The sequence below is a fragment of the Marmota flaviventris genome, chromosome 18 (assembly GCF_047511675.1).
Source record: "Marmota flaviventris isolate mMarFla1 chromosome 18, mMarFla1.hap1, whole genome shotgun sequence".
NCBI classification, from domain to species: domain Eukaryota; kingdom Metazoa; phylum Chordata; class Mammalia; order Rodentia; family Sciuridae; genus Marmota; species Marmota flaviventris.
Genome location: NC_092515.1, coordinates 16,446,566 through 16,473,405, shown reverse-complemented (window position 1 = coordinate 16,473,405; position 26,840 = coordinate 16,446,566). Strand labels below are relative to the sequence as shown.

General features: G+C 36.9%; 1 protein-coding gene across 4 annotated transcripts in view; it reads left to right on the top strand.

The window, feature by feature from the left end:
* LOC114097381 (zinc finger protein 14 homolog) overlaps window positions 1–26,546 on the top strand; it is a 97,970-nt gene extending 71,424 nt beyond the window's left edge. Inside the window, exons 1-5 of one of the 4 annotated variants that reach the window (XM_027941278.2) lie at window positions 2,634–2,676; window positions 10,715–10,803; window positions 14,615–14,741; window positions 15,277–15,363; window positions 22,692–26,546. In XM_027941278.2, the coding sequence (XP_027797079.1) occupies window positions 10,795–10,803; window positions 14,615–14,741; window positions 15,277–15,363; window positions 22,692–24,058 (1,590 nt within the window). In that variant the 5' untranslated portion in view covers window positions 2,634–2,676; window positions 10,715–10,794 and the 3' untranslated portion in view covers window positions 24,059–26,546. Of the gene's footprint in view, window positions 1–2,633; window positions 2,677–10,714; window positions 10,804–10,933; window positions 12,968–14,614; window positions 14,742–15,273; window positions 15,364–22,691 lie in introns of those variants that run through there. The other 3 variants (XM_071605038.1, XR_004618718.2, XM_071605039.1) reach the window with 3 other exon arrangements.
* Window positions 26,547–26,840: the final 294 nt, after the last annotated feature.

Here is a 26,840-nt window from a genome sequence, read left to right as displayed (position 1 = left end):
TTGTTTTTCAAATCTTCAATAATTTTTTTCTCTAAATTTCAAAAATCATTTCAAAAACTCTCTGGACTTGATAGAACAACTAAAGAAAAATGTCAAATATAACAACAAAAAATACCCACTAAACAATAATGACAACACATCAAAATTTGTGGAATATAGTTAAAGTAGTACTTTAGAAGAAAAATTATGGATTTTGGAAGCTTAGATTAAAATATTTTAAATCAATTAGACCTGTTTGCTAAGAAGCTACAAAGAATAAATTACTCAAGTAGAATGAAAGGCTGAAGAGCAGAGATGACATACTGAAGAAGACATATACAAGTATACAACAGAGAAAATTATAATTTAGTTTCTTAAAAATGTTAATAAAATTAGTAAAAATCTGAGCAAGTTAATGGAGAGAGAAAAAATAGCCAAGCACAGTGAGGGGAACCCATAATCCCAGGTACTCAGGAGGATCCCTTGGGCCCAGGAGTTGGAGACCAGCCAGGGCAACATGGCATGACCCTCTGAGGGGAGGGGAGGGGAGGGAGGGAGGAGAGAGAGAGAGAATGAATACATGAATTATAGACATTCAAAGGTCATCATAAACATTATAATAAATTCAATATAAATGAAAAGAACAAATTTCCTGAGAATACAACTTAAGAGAATTTATACAAATTGAAATCTAAAAGCCCTATATCTTTTAAAGAAATTCAGTTCTTAACTGGGCATGGTGGCACACACCTGTAATCCCAGCTACTCGGGAGGTGGGCCAGCCTGAGCAATTTAGTGAGATTCTGTCTCAAAATTTAAAAAAAAGAAAAGAAAACATTAAAAAAATTCAATCCCCAGCCCATAAAAAAAGAAAAAAAAATGTCAAGGCTCCTTAGTGAGGGGTGTAAATAATTCAGTATGAGGGCTGGGGTTGTGGCTCAGTGGTAGAGTGCTCGCCTAGCACGTGCTAGGCCCTGGGTTCCATCCTCAGCACCATATATAAAATAAATAAGTAAAATAAAGGTATTGTGTCAACTACAGTTAAAAATATTTTAAAATAATAAAAAATTTTAAAAAATTTTAAATTCGTTATAGAGTTTCAAAATGCCTCAAAATTTAGTCAAAACAAAAAGGAAGGGTCTGGGGTCATAGCTCAGTGGTAGAACACTTGCCTAGCATATGTGAGGCATTAGGTTCGATTGTCAGCATCACATATAAATAAAGGTCCACCAACAACTAAAAAAATTTTAAAAAAGGAAATATGGAGAAACTAAATTCTTTTTATTAAGTTTTTTTAAAACCTTTAATTAATTTACTTATCTTTATATGGTGCTGAGGATCAAACCCAGTGCCTCACACTCTGAGTTACAACCCCAGCCCCTTTTTATTATTTTTGTTTTATTTGGATGGATTGTTGCTTTCCTCACATAAACTCAATCATAAACATGTAAATAGTAATTTGTTTTGAATTTTAAAATATTTTCACAAAAATCTTAAGGAGCTCAGAATTTTCTTTTATCTCCTACTTCACATTTATTGTTTGCAAATCGAGGCTTAATAAGATCAGCCTAGATATTTTCAAGGATCTGCTAAAACTATATTCTTAAGAACTCAATCTTCTATCTATTAATAATGTATTAACAATCTAGGATGGGGAGGATGCCATCATGTACTCCCTGGCGGGCTCATCTGTGTCTTTTCCCAAGGAACCCAGGCCAGGACAAGCTCAATAACTCCTCTGAGAAAGATCTCGCAACACATTCTCTCTAATGTTCACTTTTCAAATCTCCTCATCAGGAAGACAACAATTCTAAATATATGTGCTTAAGAGAGCTTGAAAATATTTTAGCAAAACCTGACAGAACGAAACGGAAAATACACAGCCTCTTTAGGTAACTAGCAGAACTATGATTTTAAAAATCAGTAAGAATAAATATCTAGCACCGAGAGCGTTGCTTGGTGGAAAGACCCTGAGGCTCGACCCCAGACATCCCCAAACAAACAAACAAACAAATAATAAAATGGCAATGTCAACCATTTTAACATAACAGAACAGGAACTCTCACAATGGTAGTGTGCGACAGAGTGCTAGAGTGCAAAAGGGGCTGAGGCAGGGCGACATTGAGAGCTTCAGGGAGCTGGAGCAACCTTTCAAGTCGTGTAGATTTTGCTGGACTTTGCGAGATTTTTTTCTTTTTTCTTTTCTTTTTTTTTTTCTTTTTGTAGTTGCAGATGGACAGAATGCCTTTCTTTACTTTAATTTTTATGTGGTGCTGAGGATCGAACCCAGTGCCTCATGCATGCTAGGCAAGCGCTTTGCCACTGAGCTACAGCCCCCGCTCTTTGCGGGTATTTTTATTGGGGTGTCTGATATATAGGCCCGCCCCGCTGGAGTATATATACTGAACACACAGTACATATGTTAGGTGTCTGCAGGTAGCATGAATTTTTCTAACCCTAGTAGGGAAACAATAAAAACTCTTAAGAGGGTGGAGAGCTCCTGGTCCTTCCACTAGCCGGCCAGCCAGTTCTTCCCGACCCCCAGCAGCTGCGCTGGTCCCCACCTCCCGCCCCCACGCTTGCGCACTCTGTGCAGCTGGTTGGACTGGAGCCGGACTTTCCCCACGGCGGACTACATTTCCCACAAGCCCCCACGCGGTTTCCTTCCGGCTTCCCTGCTGCTGTCGGCTGGGAGAGGTGAGTTGGTCGCGTGCACTGAGGAAATGGGCGCGGGGGCGGCGCGGGGGCGGCGCGGACTTCTGTGTGATTCGGGTTTGCAGTGACTCTGGAGTTTTGTGACGCTGCCTGGGCACCAGGTGCCCTACTGCGCCCTCTGCCCTCCAGCTTCTGGGCCCACAGGAATGGCTCCGAGTTAGGTATCTGAACCCCAGAGTGAAGGCCCCCAAACAAAAAGACGCAATCCTGAGAACTGCTGAACAGCTCCAGAGCACCGCGTTAAGGCGTTCCCTCCCTAGGAAGTCGGTGAACAGATTGCAGTTTAGCTTTGGTGTACTGTGGCCTTTCTCACTGATCCTGGGAAGGGTCGGCTTTACGTCTTCATTTCCAGCGGCTTATGTGTGTGGAAGATGGTGGGAGTAGCAGTGGCTGCGGAGTTGGGTCCTGAGTCAGGGCTCCGAGGCCGGGCTCCAAGAAAGGCTCGATGTTTCGATTCTCATCTCTTTTCCCCAATCCTGATGATCTTTAGGAAAGCGGAGGGAATGGAGGAAGTTATTGTTGTTGCATATATAAAAACGTAACGTCAATATTAATTTGTGTTTCTTCCTTTATTAAATGTAATTTTAATTTTTTCCAGGCATGGGATATTTTGCTTCCATCTTCTGGGAAAGAGCAAAATCCGAACGGACGGGGGCGGGGCGGAGGCGCCGGGAGAGCGGCAGCCTTGTCATGATCAGGCTAGGAAAGAAGAGACAGCTAAAGCAAAATTAATAGAAAACATTATTTCCCCCTAGGTCATACCACAGTTGTTAAATACCATAAATACTTCCTCTTTAAAGATTATGACTTTCTTATGAATGATGCTCCAAGTTGCTTTGCTTTTTTTTTTTTTCCCTGCGGGGCGTGGGGAATAGACAGAGGTTTATTTAGGAAAATTACATACACATTCAAGGAAGAATGGGAAAATTCGGGCTGTGTGAGAAGCAGCTCTGACTTGGGCCAGGGGTTGCTTTGGTATTTTTATTTTGTAACTGGAAATACCAATTCCAGCCACCTCATATTAACACTCAGGCTAGCACTCAATCTCCCAAGTAATCTCTGTTCTAATTTCATTTTAGAAACAGCAGCCATTCTAGATCCCCACTGTCCTTAGATCCTCTTCAGAATCCTTTAATGAGGTCTGGGGTAGAGCAGTTGCTTTCCATGCGTGAGGCCGAGTGCTATCCCCAGCATCACAAAACAACACAACTATTAAAACCCCTTAGACAGTGCTTGATACAGTTAATTTAACTGTTAACTCTTCTGTTGTAATTCTGTATTTTTCTTCATGGTCTAGGTCCAAAATTTACAAGTATTTTGCTACATTTGCTTTTATACATCCACATTTCCTCCTTTTGTAAATTGTTGATAATCTAGAATTGCCTATAAAGGTGATGCTTTGTAGTTTATTAATTAGCATAATAAAAAAGAGCAAGGCTAAGAAGCCTATTTTTTATTGAGAGAGAAAAGAGCCAAAAAGAGTTTCTTTAATTATTATAGAGAAAAGGATATGTGGATTCTTTATCTTAAAAGATATAGCTGACTTTCATTAAATACTTTTTAATGAAACAACTCTAAATGCTTTATTTGATATGTGTTACTTAGTCCACATAAGGTCAAAGGTAGAAACTATTCCAGGCGTAATGTCGCAAGCCTGTAATCACAGTGTCCTGGGAGGCTGAGGCAAGAGAATTGTGAATTCAAATCCAGCCTCAGCAATTTAGAAAGGCATAGCAACTCATCGAGACAATAAAATACAAAATAGGGCTGGGGATGTGGCTCAGGTGTGTGTGGGGGGGGTGCCAGGGTTGTGGCTCAGTGGTTAAGTACCCGAGGAGTTCAATCCCAGCTACAAAAACAACAAAAAAAAACCCCTATAATTATCACCATTTTATTTAGAGGGACACTAAAATATTGAAAAGTAACAGATAACATGATTAATAACTATTAGAGCTGAGGTTTTTATCCTGGGGGGGGGGTCTGACAGCAAAGCATGTTAGTAATAGTATACCAGTATACCAAATCTTATCATTATGTATACTTAAAAAAAAAATACTTGCTTTAGTAATCCATCACCATGTGGGGAAAAATACCAGTTTTGATGATAAAAAAGTTACGATCAAGGTATGTTCAGATAATACTGAAGCTATGACATTGCCATGGTGGTAAATGTATTTTTTAATGTAAGATATAATTCTTACAGTTTTTATTTATGTACTTTTAGAGAAAGGGTCTGGCTATGTTGCCCAGGCTGGTCTCCAAGCCCTGGATTCAAGTGATCCTCCCACCTCAGCATCCTGATTGGTTGGGACGGAGGCCAGCTTACAATTTTTATTTTGCCAATGTTAAAAATGTGCAGGATGGGCTGGGGCTAGAGTTCATTGGCAGAACACTTGCCTAGCATGTGTGAGGCACTGGGTTCAATCCTTAGCACCACAATAAAATAAATAAATAAAATAATTAAAAAGAATTTAAAAAAAAGGACAAGAAGCTTCAGCAGATGTCGTAGGGCTTCATAGGCATCTTAGCCTATAAAGGACTGGTTCAGAAGCAAAATAAGCCCATTTGTCAGAAAAATGAGAAAGGAGGCAGCCTTATGTTATGTTGTACAATAGAGCTCTTGAATTTACTCCTCCTGTCTTAGAATTTGTATCCTTTGACCACCCGCCCTGGCAATGCCCTCTACCTTCATCAATATTATAACAAATGAGAGGATTTTTTTTTTTTTTTTTTGTAGTACTGAGCATTGAACCCAGGGGTATTCTACCACTGAATGGAGGGGCGGTGGCAGTACCAGGGATTGAACTCAGGGGCACTTGGCCACTGAGCCACATCCTCAGCCCTATTTTGTATTTTATTTAGAAACACTGACTTGCTTAGTGCCTTGCTTTTGCTGAGGCTGGCTTTGAACTCTCAATCCTGCCTCACCCTTCTGAGCCACTGGGATTACAGGAATAAGCCACCACCCCCAACCATCCCCAGCCCTTTTATTTTTATTTTTTAATGTTTTCATTGTTGATGGATCTTTATTTATTTTTTATTTATTTAAATGCGGTGCTGAGGATCGAACCCAGTGCCTCACACATGCTAGGCAAGTACTCTACCACTGAGCCTCAACCGCAGGCCCCTTTTATTTTTTATTTTGAGACAGGGTCTCACTGATTTGCTGACATTGGCCTCAAAATTTCAGTCTTCCTGCTTCAGCCTCCCAAGTAGCTGGAATTAGAGATGTAATTACAGTTGTTACCATACCTGGCAAGATATCCTCTTTACGGTTGGGTGTTATTCCATTGTGTATATATATCACATTTAAAAAAATCCATTAATCTGTTGATGGACACATAGGTTGATTCCATATCGTGGCTTTTGTGAAGAATGCTATAATAAACATAGGAGTATGGCTACTGCTTCAAAATGCCAGTGTCTTTTCACTATATACTCTTAGTATGATGACTTTTGGTTCTATTTTTAACTTTTAGTGGTGTCTCCATACTGCTTTCCATAATGAATGTTCCAGTTTATTTTGCCACCAGTGTGAGGGTTCTTTTTCTCTACATCCTCTCCAGTACTTCTTATCTATTATTTTTTTGTGAGGTGAGGATCTTTGTGTGTGTGTGTGTGTGTGTGTGTGTGTGTGTGTGTGTGTGTGTGTGTATATATATATATATATATATATATATATATTTCTTTTTTTTTTTTTTTTTGGTACCAGGGATTGAACTCAAGGGCAATCGATCATTGAGGTATGGCTCCTATTTTGGATTTTATTTAGAGTCAGAATCTCACTGAGTTGCTTAGTTCCTCACTTTTGCTGAGGCTGACTTTGAACTCGTGATCCTCCTGCTCAGGCTCCTGAACTGTAGTTGGACCAATACCTTCATTTATCCATTTATTTTTATGTGGTGCTGAGGATCGAGCCTAGTGCCTCCCACGTGCTAGGTGAGGGCTTTACTACTGAGCTAAAACCCCAGCCCTTGTTTGGCCATTTATATATTTTCTTTTGAGAAATGTCTATTCATGTCTTTGCTCATTTTAAAATTTAATTGTATGTTTTCTTGCTATTGAGTCGTTTGAGATCCTAGTATATTGGATATTAACACCTTATTGGGTGTACAGTTTGCAAATATTTTCTCCCATTCTGTAGGTTATCTCTTTTTAAAATTTTTTTTTATAGTTGTAGATGGACAGCATGCCTTTATTTTATTTGTTTATTTAATGTGGTGTTGAGGATCAAACGTGTGTCTATTAGGCCCATTTGGTCTAGAGCATAGGTTAAAGCAGATGTTTCCTTATTGATTCTCTTCCTGTCCATTTCTGAGAGCAGGATTTTGAAGTCCTCCACTACTGTAGTCCTCCACTCCCTTCAGATCTGTCAATATTTGCTTTATATATTTAGGTACTCTGATGTTGGTTGTATATATGTTTATAATTGTTACATCCTCTTGCTAAATTAACTATTTTATCACTGTATGCTGACATTCTCTGTCTTTTTGCCATTTTTTATTTTGTTTTATTTTATTTCATTTTCATGAAATATCTTTTTCCATGCCTTCATTTTCAGTTTATAAGGGTTCTTGCAAGTTAAGTAAATCTCTTTAGGCAGTATATAGTAGCATTTTGTTTTTTTAATAACTTCATCCATTGTGTGTCTTGATTTCTCTCTTTTGCTAGCTTCCTTTGTGATTAAGTCATTTTCCTCTAGTGGTATATTTTAATTCCTTGTTTTTTATATTTTGAATATCTACTCTAGGTTCTTCTTCTGTGGTTACCATGAAGCTTATTAAAAAAAATCCTACAGCAGGTTATTTTAAGCTGATAACAACTTACCTTTAATCACAAAACAATCCCTCAAATCTTCACTTTTACTCTGATCCTCCCATTTTGAATTTTTGATGTTATAATTTAATGTTTTTACTGCATATCCCTGAAAATTATTGTAGCTCTTATTATTTTAATATCTTTCTTTTAACCTTCATGCTAAAGATATGATTTACATACCACCATTACAGTTTTGGAGTATACTGAGTTTGACCTTTTTAACCAGTGAATTTTATAGTTTCAGATGTGATAAATTCCTTCAGCTTTTTTGTTTGGTACTGGGGATTGAACCCAGGAGTGCTTAACCACTGAACCCCATCCCCAGCCATTTTTGTATTTTATTTAGAGACAGGGTCTCATTAAGTTGCTTAGAGCTTCACTAAGTTGCTGAGGCTGGCTTTGACCCACCATCCTCCTGCCTCAGCCTCCTGAGCTGCTGGGACTACAGGCATGTGTCACTGCGCTTGGCTTTCCCTGAGCTTGTTTGTCTGGGAAAGTCTTTATCTTGCTCTCAATTCTGAGGGATACCTATGGTGAGCATAGTGTTATTGGTTTATAGGTTTTTTTTCCTTTAGCACTTTGAATATATCATCAAATCCTCTCCTGGCATGTAAGGTTTTGCTGAGAAGTCTGCTACTAGCCATATTGGAACTCCCTTATATATTATTTGCTTCTTTTTTCCTGCTGCTTTCAGTCTCCTCTCTTTGTCTTTCATTTTTGATAGTTTGATTATAGTGTTTATGGTAGTCTTGTCTGGGTTGAGTCTGGTTGGTTAATTTTGACCTTCCTATCCTAAGGTATTTACAGTTTCTTCAGGTTTGGAAAGTTTTTCTGCTACTATTTCCTTTCCCTTTCTTTCTTTCATTTTTTTTCTTTTTGTTTTGGGGTACTGGGCATTGAACCGAGGGCCTTACACTTTCTGACCATACTCTACCGCTGAGCTATGCCCCCATCCCTGTTACTTTTTGAAGTAAGCTTTCTACGTATTTCTCTCTTCCTTTAATTTCTTTGACTAAAACATTTGCTCTTCTGCTGTTATCCTATAAACCCTGTAAAGCTTTCTTTGTTCCTTTTCATTTTTCTTCTTTATCCTGTAGTTATATATTTTCAAATAACCTGTCTTTGAGTTCACAGATTCTTTCTTCTGCTTGATTAGTTCTCAGGTTGGTGCTCCTTTGTTCTATATTTTATTTCCTCCATTTTATTTTTCAGTTCCAGGATTTCTTCTTTTTAATCATTTCAAACTCTGTATTAAATCTCTCCTTTTGGTCACTTATTGTTCCTTTGTTTCATTGTTGTTTCCTTGGTTGATTTGTCTCTTTTCATTTTCTTCAAGTTTGGTGTGCTTCCTTAAAACAGTTAATTTAAATTCTTTGTTAGGCATCACATCTATGTCCATTTCTTTAGGGTCAGTCATTGGTTCTTTATTTTGACACATTGGTAATGTCCTGTTTCCTTGGTTGTTCTTGATTCTTATTTCCATCTGTCAGTGTCTGCATTTGAAGAAGTAGGTACTTATTCTAGTCTTGAGAGATGGCCCTTCAATAGTTAGCCCATCTGGAGATTTGGTGTGTCTGTTGTGATCTCAGCCTCAGCCACTACAGTGGGCATGGAGCTTGGATGTGCCATAAGCCTGGAGCTTCTGTGCCTGGCCCAGTGTTGGGATATGCCAGAAACTACTATGCTTGTAGCGGCATTGCCCACATCTGAAGCTTCAGGCTACCGTTGCTAGCACTATGCCAGGGTACACTAGAAGTCTGGTGCCTGCTGTGGCTGTCATGGCACTGTGGCTTTCTTGAAGTGAGAGGCCACTGAGTCCGCCTGCTGCTGAGGGATATGCAGAGTCTGGGCCCATTGATGTTGTGCTGATGGTGGTACAGGCTGAAGATCATGTCCACCCGGTAAGCCTGAAACCATTGCTGGTTTTATTGTAGTTGGATTCCAAGGCATAGTTCAGTGCTTATTTTTTCTTTTTCTTTCCCCCAGGGGGATAATATCTCTCTGTGCCATATAACTTGGAGTTGGGGAAGGGGAAACACAAGTTATGTAAAACTATCCTTGCTGCCTTATTCATTGTGTCTTTTCTTATTGTTGAGCTACAACCAATTATGGTGATTTAGCTCATGGTTTCCTAGCGTATGTGAAAGTATTTTTATTTGTATATAGTTGTTCTAATTGATGTTTCTGTAGATTGCTAGAGAGACATGCTGGGCCATCTTGTGAATTGAAGTTTTTTGGGTTTTTTCCTTTCTTTCTTTCTTTTTTCTTTTTTTAGGGAAATGTTCATGCTCAGACTTCTCTGAGTGAAGTAGAAATCCTGTCCATCAGAACCCAAAACCAAAGTTGAAAGAGAATTGCATTTTAGTTAGAGAATGTGCATTCAAAACAAACATCTTCCACTTGACTGGTTTGACTTCTGAGCAAAAGTATGCCGAAAGGCGAAAACTACATTGTGTCATGATACTGAGGATTAATTTACAAATATTTGTGAAGTACCCATCACATAGATTCTCAATGAAAAAATGATGTTGGCTAACTGTAGGAATCATGATTCTTCTCCTCCCCAGTCTGGATACTTAAACGGATGTCCTGATTGGGAAACTGGAGTGATGAGTTGTCCTTGCTAGGGAAAGGAAGTGCAGTCTTATAATGGAAGCAGCTGCCAGGTTCAATCTGTGTGATTTTTTTTAGTCTTTTCTCTTTAGGAAGTTCTAGTCCAATTTTGGGACCAGATTCACATTGCTGAATGGAGATCAGAAATCCTCCTGTAGAAGTATCTGGACTTCTATACCAAGTCCATCATCATTCATTTGGATTTTTTTCAAGGCTTATATTTCATCAAACTCCCCATATTCTCCTCTAGTTTTGTGTGGCTATGGGGTATGTCTGGGTATAGTATGGGAAGTTGTTGGAAGTTGGAATGGAAGAGGAAAAAAATGTTCATATTAAAATAAGTTATTTGGAACTATCTTGCTTTCCACATAAATATTTAAAGTTTAAATTTTAAGGTAGTTTTATGAAATATTTTATAAATATATGCAATGAATGAGCATTTAATTTTTTGTTTATGTGAATCATTCATTAATGTTCCTTCTTTTCTTGTAGTTCACACTTTTATTTTAATAAATATTATTTTGAGTTAAGTAATTAAAAAAAAATAAGTTATTTGGTCTGGTCTTATAGCTTCTTTTTCTTCTTCCAGCTCTGGTTTGTTTTGATTCTGGAATTCTCCAACAGAAATATATTGAAAAGGACTAAATCAATTCTTGCAGTTCTAAAACCATGGCCCATGTAAGTTAATGTTTCTCTTTCCTTTTTGAAACATCAGATTTCCATATTATTTCTAGAGTGATCATTCTAGATCAATTTCTATATCATCTGTACATATTCATTTCTTTTTCTGAATCTTCTGATTTAACAGAACTCCATCCAAGAACCTGCTCCAATTTCTCTCATTCCTGAGAGGACTGGGTCAGAGAACCCACCCATGCCTTCCCTTCTTCACTAGTGTTGACCATCACCCATCTTCAGAACCTTCTGCCAAAAGCAAAAGTGGAATGCCTTGAGAAAATATAGACTTTATCTGCAGAATGTCCCTCTTTTAACATTTTCCAATGGAATGACTTTTGATTTTAATTCTTAAACTTCAGAAAAAATGTATTTCCCTTAATACAATGATTTTTGATCTCTTTATATAGAAAAACTTATGTCCCTGGTTTGTGGCATTTTCAAAAAGTAAGGCTGTTTCATGGAATTTAGCATATAAACAGAGAAGCATAAAAATATTAAGTGTTGAACTGAATGAATTTTCTTAAATTGAGTACATTTATGGTTCCAGATCAAGAAAGGAGTATTACTAGCACCTCAGATGCCCCTCTTTCAGTCACTCCTTATATAACCACTATCCTGACTTTGAACATCACAAATTAGTTGTGCTTATATTTAGAACTATAAATGGAATCATATAGTTCATTAGTATTTTTTAAAATACTAATCTTTTAAAACAAAAACAGTGTCCTGGAAGAGTCTAGTTGTATTCCACATGTAATTGCTAGACCACCAGAATCACCTACAGATGTTTTAAAATATATGTGTCTTGGGGCTGGGGATGTGGCTCAAGTGGTAGCGCGCTCGCCTGGCATGCGTGCGGCCCAGGTTCTATCCTCAGCACCACATACAAACAAAGATGTTGTGTCCGCCGAAAACTAAAAAAATAAATATTAAAAAAATTCTCTCTCTCTCTCTCTCTCTCTAATAAAGAAAAAAATATATGTGTGTCATTAAAGGAAATGTGTATATCTGGTGCTGCTGGTGGTAAAGTAGGCACCTGAGCATCAGATAAATGTGGGTCATTCCTACTATTATGTCCTTGTTGGAAATTTTTTTCATAGTGTATTGCACATGTTAAGCTCTTGGTGTTTTTCTAGCATAAAATTAGTTTTTTAAAGATTGGAAACAATTGAAGAAAATTGTGGAGAAAGATGCAAAGCAAATGAGAAATATTAATATTAATTAATTTAGTAAAAAAGTCTAAAATGATATATATGCTCTGACCCACTGTATATTACAATTCTGTGTTAGAGGAAAATCTTGTGAAGCTAATTGGAAGGTTGAAATTAACATATAATGTATTATTAATCTCTAATTTAAAATGATGAAAAAAATAGGTATCTGGTAATATATTAGAATGCCTGATTTTTAGGAATGGATTATTGATAGTGTTTTGAATATTCCTTGAATATCTGTGGTTTGATGAAAGAGAGAATTTGTACCTATTTGATTTTTTATGGGAAAAACTCTAAACTCCTCCACCAAGCTGAATTTTTAAGTTATATAAGTTAGGATTTAAACATTGACTGATCTCAACTTCTGTATGTGTTGAGATCTTTTAAGATTGGATGGGTTGGATAGGGATGTAATTGAGACCTTATATGGTAGGACCTAAAATGTTGTGTACTGTCTTTTTTTCTTTTTTCTTTTCTTTTCTTTTTCTTTTTTTGGTGGTAGTGCTAGGGATTGAACCCATGGCTTGGAGCATGGAAGGCAAGTGCTCTACCACTGAGCTACACCCCAGCCCCAGCCATGCATGTGCTGTCTTGACATCTTTGTCAAGTTTTCAAAGGTTTAACCATGAGTGCCCTGCTCACACCAGATATGCCCGTTTAACCAGTGGAAAAGTCTTCCTTCCTAGCTAGTTCCTGTATCAGCTGGACAAGTTATACCCCTTGTTGTCCTCAGATTTCTCCTCCTGGCTGCCCATGGAATTATTCAGACAAGCCAGTCACATTCTCCTATGGAACCAGAGAACACCTCATCCTCTTTAAAAGCCTAGCTTCCTCCCATTGCCCCTGTTGTTCTCTTTATTTCTGAATGTAACCCCTGTGGCCCTCTATGATGTGTGACATCTTCCCTCAGACTATGAGTATATATGAATAATAAATTGGAGTCAGTCTCATCTGTCTAGCCTCTGCTTGTTTGTATATCTAGTGCTTTTTTAGGGTAGATCACCTCTCACCACTAGGGTGAGTGGATGGTGAATGAAACAGGGCTGCAAATAGAAAGATCAAGAATCACTTCTGATGACTTTCTCCCGGAAAGAATAATGTCAGGAACAAAGTCATTGAGTATTTTCATAGGATGTGCTGATCTAGATCAGAATTTTTCAACATTGGAACTATTGACATTTTGAGGCAAGAGAATCCTTTATTTTAAAGGATTATTCTGTGTATTGTAGGTTGTCTTACAATATTCCTGGCATTTACCCACTGTGTGTCAGTAACGTCACATCCCTTCCTCTGAGTTGTGACAAAAAAAATTGTCTCCAGATATGGCCAGGTGTGTGTGTGTGTGTGTGTGTGTGTGTGTATTTATTTATTTATTTTTTAGTTGTAGTTGGACACAATACCTTTATTTCACTTATTTATTTTTTGTGTGGTGCTGAGGATCAAACCCAGGGTCTCGCCTGTGCGAGGCGAGCACTCTACCGCTGAGCCACAACCCCAGCCCTTTTTTTTTTTTAAAGTATTTATTTTTTAGTTATAGGTGAACACAAAGTCTTTATTTTAATTTATGTGTTGCTGAGAATCGAACCCATGCCTCATGCATGCTAGGAAAACACTCTACCTCTGAGCCACAACCCCAGCCCTGGCCAGATGTCTTTTGGGTAACAAAATCACTCCTTGTGGTGGGGCTGGGGTTGTGGCTTAGTGGTAGAGTGCTCACCTAGCACATGCGAGGCCCTGGGTTCGATCCTCAGCACCACATAAAAATAAATAAAGATATTGTGTCCAACTAAAAAATAAATATTAAAAAAAAAATCACTCCTTTTTGAAAACCACCAGTCTGTAGTGTTCTCTTTACCATATCTTTATGATTCAGAATTCTGTAACTCAGGAACAAAAAAGATGCTCAGTGAGAGCTTATAGTAAAGAATAAGAAGGTTATTCAAATGCATAAATATTAGATGTTATAGATAATAAAAGAAGACTTTTGAGATTACATTGAATTCAAACATCTGAATTTTAAAAAGAGAACCAAATATATTCAAAATGAGGACTACTAGGTAACAAATTTTGAAAAGTTTACTTAAGAATTGGTTGGAACATGGGAAAAGGTTTTAATAAAATCTGACTTTGTGTGAACTTGAGGCTTCTTAGAGATTTTAAAGTACATTTGGGAGAAATTTTGTCAGTTTTTTTTTCATAATCATTAAAGGGATAAGAGGGTAGAAGACCTCATTCATATTTCTTTAGAATTTATAAGAGGGTAGAAGACCTCATTCATATTTCTTTAGAATTTATAGTGGAAGCAGAAGGCTTGTATGCATAATTTAGTCTGACATTTTTTTTGGTTATTTGTTCATTTCCAGATATGTTTGGATAAAAATTTTTTCTGTAGCCACAGCATTATTCAAGAACATATAGACACTGCTTTAGAGATGCTAATTTTCTTGCTGTCCCCTACTTACATCATAAGTTTTCAGCCTTGTGCTATGTACATGCTATGTAGTTCTCACTGTACCATGTAATCATCAGTCTTTTCTCTTTTCATTTAAAGAATACTTAATCTATTTCCACAAGTAATCCATGAGTTTATATTTCAGGGTTCAGTGACATTCAGGGATGTGGCCATAGACTTTTCACAGGAAGAATGGGAATTCCTGGACTCTGCTCAGAGGGACTTATATAGGGACGTAATGTGGGAGAACTACAACAACTTCCTCTCACTAGGTAAGAGTATCCCAAAGGAAATTAACTTTTTTTACTCTCTATTTCAGGACATATTTTGAAAATCTAGCTATATTTTTTACTGTCTGTTTTTAAAAAGAATGGTTTAGGATTTGTTAAATTGGAAATGAGCCCCTTCATTTAACATGAAATCATTCTCAGCCTGCTGTGTTTTTCACACTTTCTTCAGACTCTAATTCTTGGTGTCCTTAGTATTCCAGGAGCTGAATTTGAATATGGCAGAATATTGCCCAAGAAACCAGATTTCACATTGTATTTGAGATCAGAGTTGACATAGTTGCTTCATGTTCCTTTCTAATCTTTCTGCAGCGAGGATATTCAGATGGCTTCTAAGTTTCCCTAAAAATCAAAGGAGTTCAGAAAGAAAGAGGACAAGAGAAATGTTCCTTGCATCTGTTTGCATTTAGGCATTATTGAGTACCATTTTTATTTATAGTTAACGGTAAATTTATATAACCAAATCTGAATGTAAGAACTTTTAGGTTTATAATTTCACTTGAATTTTTCTTTTAAGCAGGATCTTCTGTTTCTAAACCAGATATGATTACCTTAATGGATGAAGAAGGAATGGTTGTGAAGGAAAGAATAAAAAGATCTTGCCCTGGTGAGTAAGAACTGAGCAGCTATGGAGAAATCGTTATTATAGGTGATAGCTAAGCTGGCTAGGCAGGTGACACACTCTCCCCCCACCCCCAGGGGCGCCTAACCATTGAGCCACATCCCCAGCCCTTTTTTATATTTTATTTAGAGACAGGGTCTCACTGAGTTGCTAAGTGCCTCACTTTTGCTGAGGCTGGCTTTGAACTCACGTCCTCCTCCCTCAGCCTCTCAAGCCTCTGGGATTACAGGCGTGCGCCACCACACCTGACTTGGTGGCACACTCTTGAGAATTTGTTGGGCATCTCTTCAAAATCCCACAGCCTGTGAGGGAAAAGCTTGAGACCTGAAGCAAATTAAGATCTTTATAAAGCAACTTTGTATTGACCTTGATTACACTATTCCTAATCTCCCTTATTTTCTCTCACTTCAAAGAGAAGAGCTGTTCTCAGTAAGGAAAAAAACTGAAAAGAACCAAAAGAATAATATATATAAGGGCAGGAATCAACAAAATGGAAAAAGTATAGAAATTTAATAAAGCCAAAAGTTGATTTCTTGAGAAGATCAACAACACCTAGAGAACATAAATTACTAATATCAGGAATGAAAGAGGGGTTTTTCACTCACATCTTATAGCTATTAAAAGAATAAGAAGAGCCAAGAGCTGGGCATGGTAGCACATGCCTGTAATCCCAGCAGCTCAGGAGACTGAGGTAGGAGGATTGTGAGTTCAAAACCAACTTCAACAACTTAATGAGGCCATAAGCAATTTAGTGAGATCCTGTCTCTAAATAAAATATAAAAAGAGCTGGGAGGCCTGGGGTTGTGGCTCAGTGATAGAGCGCTTGCCTCACTGGGTTCAATCCTCAGCACCACATAAAAATAAATAAATAAAGTAATTGTGTCCATCTATAACTAAAGCAATTTTTTTTTTTATTTAAAAAAAATGGGAATGTGGTTCGGTGGTCAAGTGCTCTTGGGTTCAATCCCTCCTACCAAAAAAAAAAAAAAAAAAGAATAAGAAGATAATTCCATGAATAACTTTATGCCAGTAAGTTTGATAGCTTGAGTGAAATGGAAAATTCCTTGAAAAATAGTTACCAGAACTGACATCATAAAAAAGAAAACAAATAACCTTATGTTGTCAGAATTCTTTCTCCTTCCACAAAGAGAATGCCAGACCCAGATGGCTTTACTGGTATATTCTATTAATATTTAAGGAAAAAATAACAGCATTGTTATATAAATATCCTCAGAAAAGAAACATCTCTCAACTCACTTTATTAGGCCAACACAACTTGACAAAGAAATTATTAAAAAAATTTTTACACTCATATTCTCAAGTACATACGTGTAAAATTCTTAACAAAACATTAGCAAATCAAATTCAGCAATATATAAAAATGTTGATCAGGGCTGGGTTTGTGGCTTAGCGGTAGAGCGCTCGCCTCACACGTGTGAGACCCTAGGTTCGATCCTCAGCACCACATACAAAAATAAACAAGTGAAATAAAGGTGTTGTGTCCAACTACAACTAAAAAATTAAAAAAAAAAAAAATGTTGATCAAGTGGGCCTTATCCATACTTAATTAATGCAAGCTTGGTTTTTAACATTCAGAAATTTTATCTGTGTAATTTCACCATTTTAAAAGGAAAACGTGAGAGATTATATGTTCATCTCTATAGATATAAATATACCATGTGGGGCTGGGGCTGTAGCTCAATAGCAGAGTACTTGCCTAGCATGCATGAGGCACTGGGTTTGATCCTCAGCACCACATAAAAATAAACAAATAAAATAAAGGCATTCTGTCCATCTACAACTACAAAAAAATAAAAAATAAATAAATATACCATATGACAGAATTCAACATCCAGATCTGATAAAAACTCTCAGCAAACTAGAAATTAAAGGGAATTCCCTTAACCTGATAAAAGGCATCTGCTAAGAAAAAATACTACATTATAAACTTCATGATACTTGATTGAAGAATTTCTACATAGGCTTGGATATAAGGCAAAGATACCCACTCTTCCCACATCTATTTAACATTAAATTGGAAATTTAATTTTAATTCTAGCCAATGCAATAAAATAAGGAAAGTTAAAAGATACAAAAATGACCTTAAGTACTTGTATGAAGACATGAATGGTGTGAATATACTTATATACAACCAGAGATATGAAAAATTGAGTTTTATATGTGTGATATGAATTATAATGTATTCTACTGTCAAATATAACAAATTAGAATAAAAATAAATAAATAAATAAAATATACAAAAATGAAGAAGTAAAAGTCTGTATTTGGAGATGGCACAATTGTATACATGAAGAATCCTAAGAAATCAAAACAACAACTGTGGGCTGGGGATGTGGCTCAAGTGGTAGCGCGCTCGCCTGGCATGCTCGGGTTGCTGGGTTCGATCCTCAGCACCACATAAAAATAAAATAAAGATGTTGTGTCCACCGAAAACTTAAAAAAATAAATATTAAAAAATTCTCTCTCTCTCTCTTTCTCTTTAAAAAAAAAAAAAAACAAAGCTGTGGGGCGGAGGTTGTGGCTCATTGGAGAGCGCTTGCCTAGCATGTGTGAGGCTCAGCCTCACTAAAAATAAATAAAATAAATATATTGTGTCCATCTACAACTAAAAAATACATTTAAAAAAAGGAAAAACAATAGTAAAAAACAACTGTTTAGGCTGGGCACGGTGGCACGTGCTTATAATCCCAGCGGCTCAAGAGGTTAAGACAGGAGGATCAAGAGTTCAAAGCCAGCCTCAGCAATGGCGAGGTGCTAAACAACTCAGTGAGACCCTGTGTTTAAATTGAATACAAACATCAGCTGGGGATGAGGTTCAGTGGTTGAGTGTCCCTGAGTTTAATCCCCGGTACCGAAAAAAAAAAAAAAAAGAGAGAAAAAATAATGACAGTGATTCAACCACCTGATTAAAAGAAGAAAAAAAATATGATTCAGAGTATTAAATGAAGATCTTAGTAACATCATAGGGTTCAAAGTTAATATTAAAAAAATCAAAAGTGTTTTATATAGTAGGAGCAACAAAACAAATTAGAAAATTAAATAGCTCAATCCATAATAGCATCAGAATCCATAAAATACTTTGATAAAATGTGCAAGACCCCTGCAAAGAAAACTATGCAACATTGTTAAGAAAAATTAAAGAAGGCCTAAATAAATGGAACTCAGCATTGCAAAACTCAATTTTATAGATTCAATACAATTTTAACCATAATCCTAGCCAGCTTCTTTGGGTTGGAAATTAACAAGATGATTCTATTTTTATGGTACTAGGGATCAAACTCAGGGGTGCTCTACCACTGAGCTACATCTTTAACCCTTTTTATTTTTCAGTTTTTGAGACAGGGTCTGGCTAAGTTGCCCAGGCTAGGCTTGAACTTTCAATCCCCTTATCTTAGCTTCCTGAGTTGCTGGGATTACAGGTGTGTGCTACCTCACTTGGCAGCCAGCGGATTTTAAACATATTTGGAAATACAGAGGACTTACTTAGCATGTTTGAAAATAATCTAGAAAGGTGGAAGGACTTATTATAGAACTTAAATGATATGGGCTGGGGTTGTGACTCAGTGGTAGTGCACTCGTCTGGCATGTGTGAGGCACTGGGTTCGATCCTCAGCTCGACATACAAAGATGTTGTGTCCGCTGAAAACAAAAAAATAAATATTAAAAATTCTCTCTCTCTTAAAATAAATAAATAAATAAAGGTATTGTGTCCCTCTACAACTAAAAAATTATTTTTAAAAAAGAACTTAAATGATATGACTTCAAGATACTCCAAAATTTATTATAAAACTACAATAATCAAGACATGGTAATTAATACATTGCCATAAGGATAACGAACAACACAGGAACCCTAGAAATAGACCTCCACCCCCTGACACACCCACACTTAAGAGGCCCATTTATTTATTCATTTAAAATATTTTTATTAGTGATAGATAGACACAATATCTTTATTTTATTTGTTTATTTTTATGTGGTGCTGAGGATCGAACCGAGTGCCTCACCCATGCTAGGCAAGCACTCTACCACTGAGCTACAGCCCCAGCCCAAGATTTCATTTTTGAGAGGCATTAAATAAAGAAATCAATCATTATATTGGTATATAATTTTGATAAAATAGGAGTTTCTAAGTTCTAGGAGAAAACAAATTGTTATTCCTCCTCACAGAACATCGATAAAAATATAATCCAGTTTACTTGCCATCTCTTATGCTTCTGGGATCTCTTGGGGGAGATCCATTTGTCCTGTTTCCTCTCAAAAGTTCATCACCCAAAACAGTGGCAGCACTTCCTCTAGCAGGTCGTAACATATTACAGCATAGGAGTGGTTTTATAGCCTGACCCCTGTGGCTATCTCGGTAAGACATCCTCTAGACCTTCTTATTATGGAGTCAGGCTAGTGACACCCTAATAAATAAGGACTGAGCCATCTAATTTCAATGAGACTGACCTGGATTTAAAGGGTCAATAATCCAAGTTTATCAATGGTAGCTATATCTTTGTGAGTACAACACCCACCCCAACAAAAATTTCTCATCAGTCCTTGTTAAATATACCTAAAAGCCAATTACAGATTTGTATTCAAAATATAATGTTATTCCTTAATTCAAATTATTGTATTAGTATTATATTTCATCTAGCCATACACACACACACATATATAAAATGCATTTTTATCATTTTGGGTGGGGGTACCAAGAATTGAACTCAGGGGCACTTAACCACTAAGCCACATCCCCAGACTTATTTTGTATTTTATTTACAGACGGGGTCTCAATGGGTTGCTTAGGGCCTTACTTTTGCCGAGTCTGGCTTTGCACTCACTATCCTCTTGCCTCAGCCTCCCAAGCTGCTGAGATTACAAGCACATGCCACTGTGCTGGGCCACTTATATCTTTGACCAGCAGGCTAAAGAAAATCATTGCTAGTTGATTTTTGGAAGGAAGTATGTATGGACAAAGAGCAAAAATTCTTTCAAATTCATAAATACTTTAGAACAAAAATAAAGACATAGGATGTGGTGACTTAGGGCAAGAGGCACTTTACTTCTGTTTTAAAAAATAGATTTCATTTTCTAGAGCAGTTTTAGGTTCATAATAAAATTGAACAGAAGGCACAGAGATTTCCATATACCCCCTGAGAACTGCATTCCTTTTTTATAAATTGATTTCATGAGAATTGATATCTTTTGTGATTAGATATTTTTGTGATAATATTTTGTAAATACTTTTAAAAGTCTGATTGATAATGAATATAAAATTTATGTACATCATAATTCACCCTGCTTGGTGGCCAGTTCTTGGAATGTTAACAAAGGCATATAGTTGTGGAACTACTACCACAGTAAAGTTTCAGAATGATTCCAGATTTTCTTTTTAATATTTTTTTCTAGTTGTCAATGGACCTTTTTAAAATTTATTTATATGTGTTACTGAGAATCAAACCCAGTGCCTCACACATGCTAGTCAAGTGCTCTGCCGCTGAGCTACAACCCCAACCTGATTCTAGAATTTCTTTATAACACCAGTGTTTCCTAAGTTAAGCCCAACTTTTGAGCTAATAAATACATTTATATCATGATAATGAAGTAACCATATATTCTTTTTAAAAAAACATTTGGTATTCTTTATTTATTTAGTCCTGGGAATTGAACCCAGGGGCACTTCACCAATGAGCTACATCCCAGCCCTTTTGATTTTTTGAGACAAGGTCTCACTAGGTTGTTTATAGCCTCCCTAAGTTGCTGAGACTGGCTTTTAACCTGCTATCCTAGAGATGAGATTTGTTATTTTTTTTTTTTGAGGGGGGGATTCTCAAAAGTGATTTTGGCATATAGCTTTCCTTTATTAGGATTTGACTCCATTTTTATACTCACTTAGAAATAATTTGGATTTTATTATTTTTTGGAATAGGCCCTTTCTCATGACTTTCTCAATGCTTTCTTAGAAAATTACCCTTTATTGAGATTGTAGTCCTCTATGATTTTCAAAATATCAAATCTGTTTTGCTAGTTATTTGCTAATATCAAGAACTGAAATTTAAATGGCTGGGGTTATAGCTCAGAGGTAGAATGCTTGCCTAGCATGTGTAAGGCACTGGGTTCGATTCTCAGCACCACATATAAATAAATAAATAAATAAAATAAAGGTCCATCAACAACTACACATATATATATTTAAAAAAGAAGAAGAAGAAGAACTGAAAGGTTTGCAACTTTACCCTGCTTGCAAGCTAACAAGTTAGTCTGCCACTGTATCAAGATGCTGGTAAAAAACACAGTTGCACTTAGCGACTCTGTGAGATCCTGTCTCTAAATAAACTACAAAAAGGGCAGGGGATGTGACTCAGTGGTCCAGTGCCCCTGAGTTCAACCCCCAGTACCCAAAAACTTACAAACAAATAAACAAAACCTCTTCATAGCTTAAATAAGTCTCTAGATGATCCTTAGCCACACTTAAATCAGGGCTCCACTGATTTGGCTTGTTTCCCTAATCACTAGCCACATCTCCTCCACTCCTGGACTCTGTTCTTTTGTGTTTCCCTTGCCTTTTGTCAATATGTACGGGAATTCAACCTGTTCCATGATATAAATTCATTTAGTAGTGATCAAGAATAATAGTAGTATCATGTAGAACAAATTTACAGGTAATTCTCCTACTTAAGTGAGGACACACATGTAGAGATTTAGAAGATTCAGCATGAAAGGCAAAAGCCTTCAACTTGACAGGGTCTTGCTAAGTTGATTAGGGCCTCACTAGCTGGCCTTGAACTTTCAGTCCCCCTGCCTCAGCCTCCCAAGTTGCTGGGATTACATGCATGCACTACCACACTCAGCAAGTCAGGCTGCATTTCACCTTACTCCTACCTCACTGACTTGAGGCTTTTTCCTCTTCTTTGCTTCCCTCCCTTCCTCCCTCCCTCCCTCCCTTCCTTCCCTCCTTCCATTCCCTCACTGTACTGCCCAGGTTGGCCTTAAAGGAGCTGGGACTATAGGCACATACCACGTACCCAACTCAGAGCTTTATTTCCACACATGCAGTGCCTCAGCACTTGACATCCGGAGTTTCTGCTTTATTTTTGTGCATTCCAGTGTTCATAAAGTGAGCTTCAACCATAGTGATCTGTCTTTTGTATTATCCCTTGAGATATGAACTATTTGTTAGTATTCTCCTAATAAAATTATATAGAGCTAAATGTTCTACTCCAATCCATTTCCCTATAAACTCAGTTTACTTTTGGTGCACAGTTTTGTTGAAGATGAGGATATATTTGCTTTCTTGTTTTCTTTCAGATTTGGAGCCCAGATATAGGACCAATACTTCATCTCCAGAAAAGGACATTTATGAAATATATTCGTTACAGTGGGAGATAATGGAAAGAATTAAAAGCTATACCCTTCAGGACTCCATTTTTAGAAATGATTGGGAATGTAAAAGCAAGATTGAGGGACAAAAAGAACCACAAGAGGGTTATTTTGGGCAGGTGAAAATTACCTCTGAAAAAACGACCACTTACAAAAAGAATAATTTTCTTGCTGAGTATCAGAGAATTCATAATGGAGAAAAATTATATGAATGTAAGGAGTGTAGGAAGACCTTCATTCGTCGCTCAACACTTAGTCAGCACCTACGAATTCATACAGGTGAGAAACCTTATAAATGTAAAGAATGTGGACAGGCCTTTAGACAGCGTGCACACCTTATTCGACATCACAAACTTCATACTGGTGAGAAACCCTATGAATGTAAGGAATGTGGGAAGGCCTTTACTGTGCTCCAAGAACTTACTCAACATCAGAGACTTCATACTGGTGAAAAACCTTACGAATGTAAGGAATGTGGAAAGGCCTTCAGAGTACATCAGCAACTGGCCCGGCATCAGAGAATTCACACTGGTGAGAAACCCTATGAATGTAAGGAGTGTGGGAAGACTTTCAGACAATGTACACACCTCACCAGACATCAGAGACTTCACACTGCCGAGAAGCTCTATGAATGTAAGGAATGTGGGAAAGCCTTTGTATGTGGCCCAGACCTTAGAGTACATCAGAAAATTCATTTTGGTGAAAAACCCTATGCATGTAAGGACTGTGGGAAGGCCTTTAGAATATGCCAACAACTTACTGTTCATCAGAGTATTCATACTGGTGAGAAACCCTATGAATGTAAGGAATGTGGAAAGACTTTCAGATTAAGGCAGCAACTTGTTCGCCATCAGAGAATTCATACTCGTGAGAAACCCTATGAATGTATGGAATGTTGGAAGACCTTTAGTAGTTACTCCCAACTTATTTCACATCAGAGCATTCATATTGGTGAGAGACCCTATGAATGTGAGGAATGTGGGAAGGCTTTCAGACTGCTGTCCCAACTCACTCAACATCAGAGTATTCATACTGGTGAGAAGCCCTATGAATGTAAGGAATGCAGAAAGCCTTTTAGACTGCTCTCACAACTTACTCAGCATCAGAGTATTCACACTGGAGAGAAACCTTATGAATGTAAGGATTGTGGTAAGGCTTTCAGACTTTATTCATTTCTTACTCAACACCAGAGAATTCACACTGGGGAGAAGCCCTATAAATGTAAGGAATGTAAGAAGGCCTTCAGACAACATTCACACCTTACTCAACATCAGAAGATTCATAATGGAATTTAATACAAGAAAGCTTTCAAATTTGCATTTTGTTACAAAACACCAGTAAATCCATTTTTGAGAAAATACACTTACAACTAAATGTAAGAAATTTTCTATTAGGGAAGGAATGTGTTGCTTTGAGCCTTCCATCACCCTTCAAACATTGTTTATCTTCAGCAAATTCCTTTGAGAGAATAATTTAATGAATGTAGGAAAATGTTTAGCTTTATCTGTCATCTCCATTTTGCCACTTTACTACCATTGTGATATTGAACAAGATACTAAACCTTTGTGCTCATTTTTAAAATTATGATAGTAGTACTTATTTATTGCTGTGTGATAAATTACTAGAACACATAGTAGCTTAAAATAATATACATAGGTTATTTCACAGTTTCTATGGATCAGGAATCCAGGCATGACTTAGTTGAGTCCTTGTAGTTACAAGGTTACAAAGTTTCAGCCAAGACTAAGGATCCATATCCAAGCTAACAATGCTTGAATTCATTTTCTTGAGGGCTCTTGATGGAGATCCTCAGTTTCTAGTTGACTACTGGCTGAAGCTGACTGCAGTTCCTTGCTACAGCGGCCTCTTCACATGACTACTTCATCAAAGTGTGCAAGCCAAGAAGGCAAGAACTAGCAAGAGGGAAGTCTGTTAGCAATATAGACATGATGCATCTTGTGTTATCTAATTGTGGCAGTTACATCTTATCACCTTTGCTACCTTTTACTGATAGAAGTAAATTACTAGACCAGCCCACACTCAAGAAAAGGGGATTACTTGAGAGTGAATACCAGGAGACAGGGACCATTGGGAGTCAATTAAGAGTCAGCCAGTCACACTGTGTAATATAATCATTGTAAGGATTAAGTAGTTAATACTTAGAAGAGTAGCCAGTCACATAGCATGTATTCTGTAAATACTGTCTATAATTGATATTAACATCATTAGTATTAGTGAATTCTCATGGAAGATTCTATAGGAGTAATAAGTATAGAAATGCCTCCTGTTACATCTCTGCACTTAATAAAATGAAAATAATTTATTCTAGTAAAATCTAGGAGATTATAGTGAATATCAGAAGTTCTTCATCACTTGATCTGCATCAGAAATTTCATGCTGAAAAGAACTGTATGAATTTATCAGAATCTTTTCTGATCCTTTAAAAAAGCAAATGGCTTAAAATCCTAGTTGTCTGACTAGAATTCAAGATATATCACAAACTCTCAAAAAAGATGGCATAAAAGAAACTAACCAGTTGGGAATTTAAATGTATGTGTATGTGTGTGTATGTAAAACTTATATATAAAAGAAAATACCATTATAGTCAGTATGCTTTTTGATGCTTAAATTGCCCCATCTTCAATTAGTTTTTTCAAATTAGGTGTTTTGCCAAGTATAGTGGTGCATGCCTATAATCTTAACAACTTGGGAGGCTGAGGCAGGAGGATCATAAGTTTGAGGCCAGCCTCAGCAACACAAATTGGGCGTTTTGAGATAGCCCCACAAATAGTAGTTTGATAGTTTATGACTTGGTTGTGATTATACGGTTTGTCAGCTGTGCAAGATGCTATGACACGATCATCATTCTTAAAATCATTAAATTGTGAACCAAATTTCAGCATCACCAAAAATTCATCAAATTCAAATGGTATTGTTTTAACAAAAAGTCTAATCAATAAATTCAAAAAGAATGATAGGATTAGAAAAACCATCATTTTCTAGACTTTAATGGAATAATGGACCTGAAAACAGTGTTCCATGGATAAAAAAACTTTTAGTTGAAAGACTTTATAGTGGATTTATCATACTGACCACTTCTGAATCCTTTGACCAATTTTAGCCTTAGTCAAAATGGGACTGTCACACAATGTCCACCTCCTGGTGAAATCCAATAGGAAGTACATACCACTACCTGTGAGGCCTTCTTGCCAAAACAGTGAACTGAAGGAATCATACTTTTGAATCATATTCTTTAAACCAAGATTTGGGGAATGAATGAATAAAGTCAGAGTCACCACAAGGAAGTCACCAATGAGATTCAGAATGTGTAAAATTCTACAGAATAAATGCCCTGATTTTGTCCACTAACGAGAGGCATGAAAAACAAAGAGGAGCAACCCTTAATAATAGAGTAGGATTAAGAGTCACATCACTAAATTCAATGCATGGGAATTGCTTGGATCTGGTTTGACCAAAATGTTAAAAGAGTTTTTGAAGACAGTGGAGGAATCGTGGACATGGACTGAATGTTAGATATATTAACTTTGTTAGGGATAATGTCAATGTGGTTACTAATAAAATATCCTATGTGTTAGACATATTTACATATTTCTGATATTATAAGATACATAGATTTACATTGAAATATTCTAGCAAAAGAAAGAATGGCAAAATGTTGGTAATCATTGAAGTGCAGCGATTTGTTTATGGTAACTTATTGTTTTAATATTTCTACTTTTGTATGTATTTAACATTTCAGTAATAAAATATTTAAAATCAAAATTGGGATTATGAACTATTTAGAAGTTAATGATGAGATGCTTGCTCATCTAGCATGTCACATGTCACCAAAGTTTTATTCATTGAGCAAATAATGCCGTTTGATGTAGTAATGAAGTCTCATTTGTGGGCCCATCTTCATCATCTTCACTTATGCAAAGTGAACAACACAGGGTCTGTCACATGGATAAGTGTCATGAAGGAATGAATAAGCATCTATGTAAAGAAACCAGAAACACCAGAATAAAACCAGCACAAGTAAAGGGAAGCCAAGTACAGTAAAGTAGAAATTAAGAA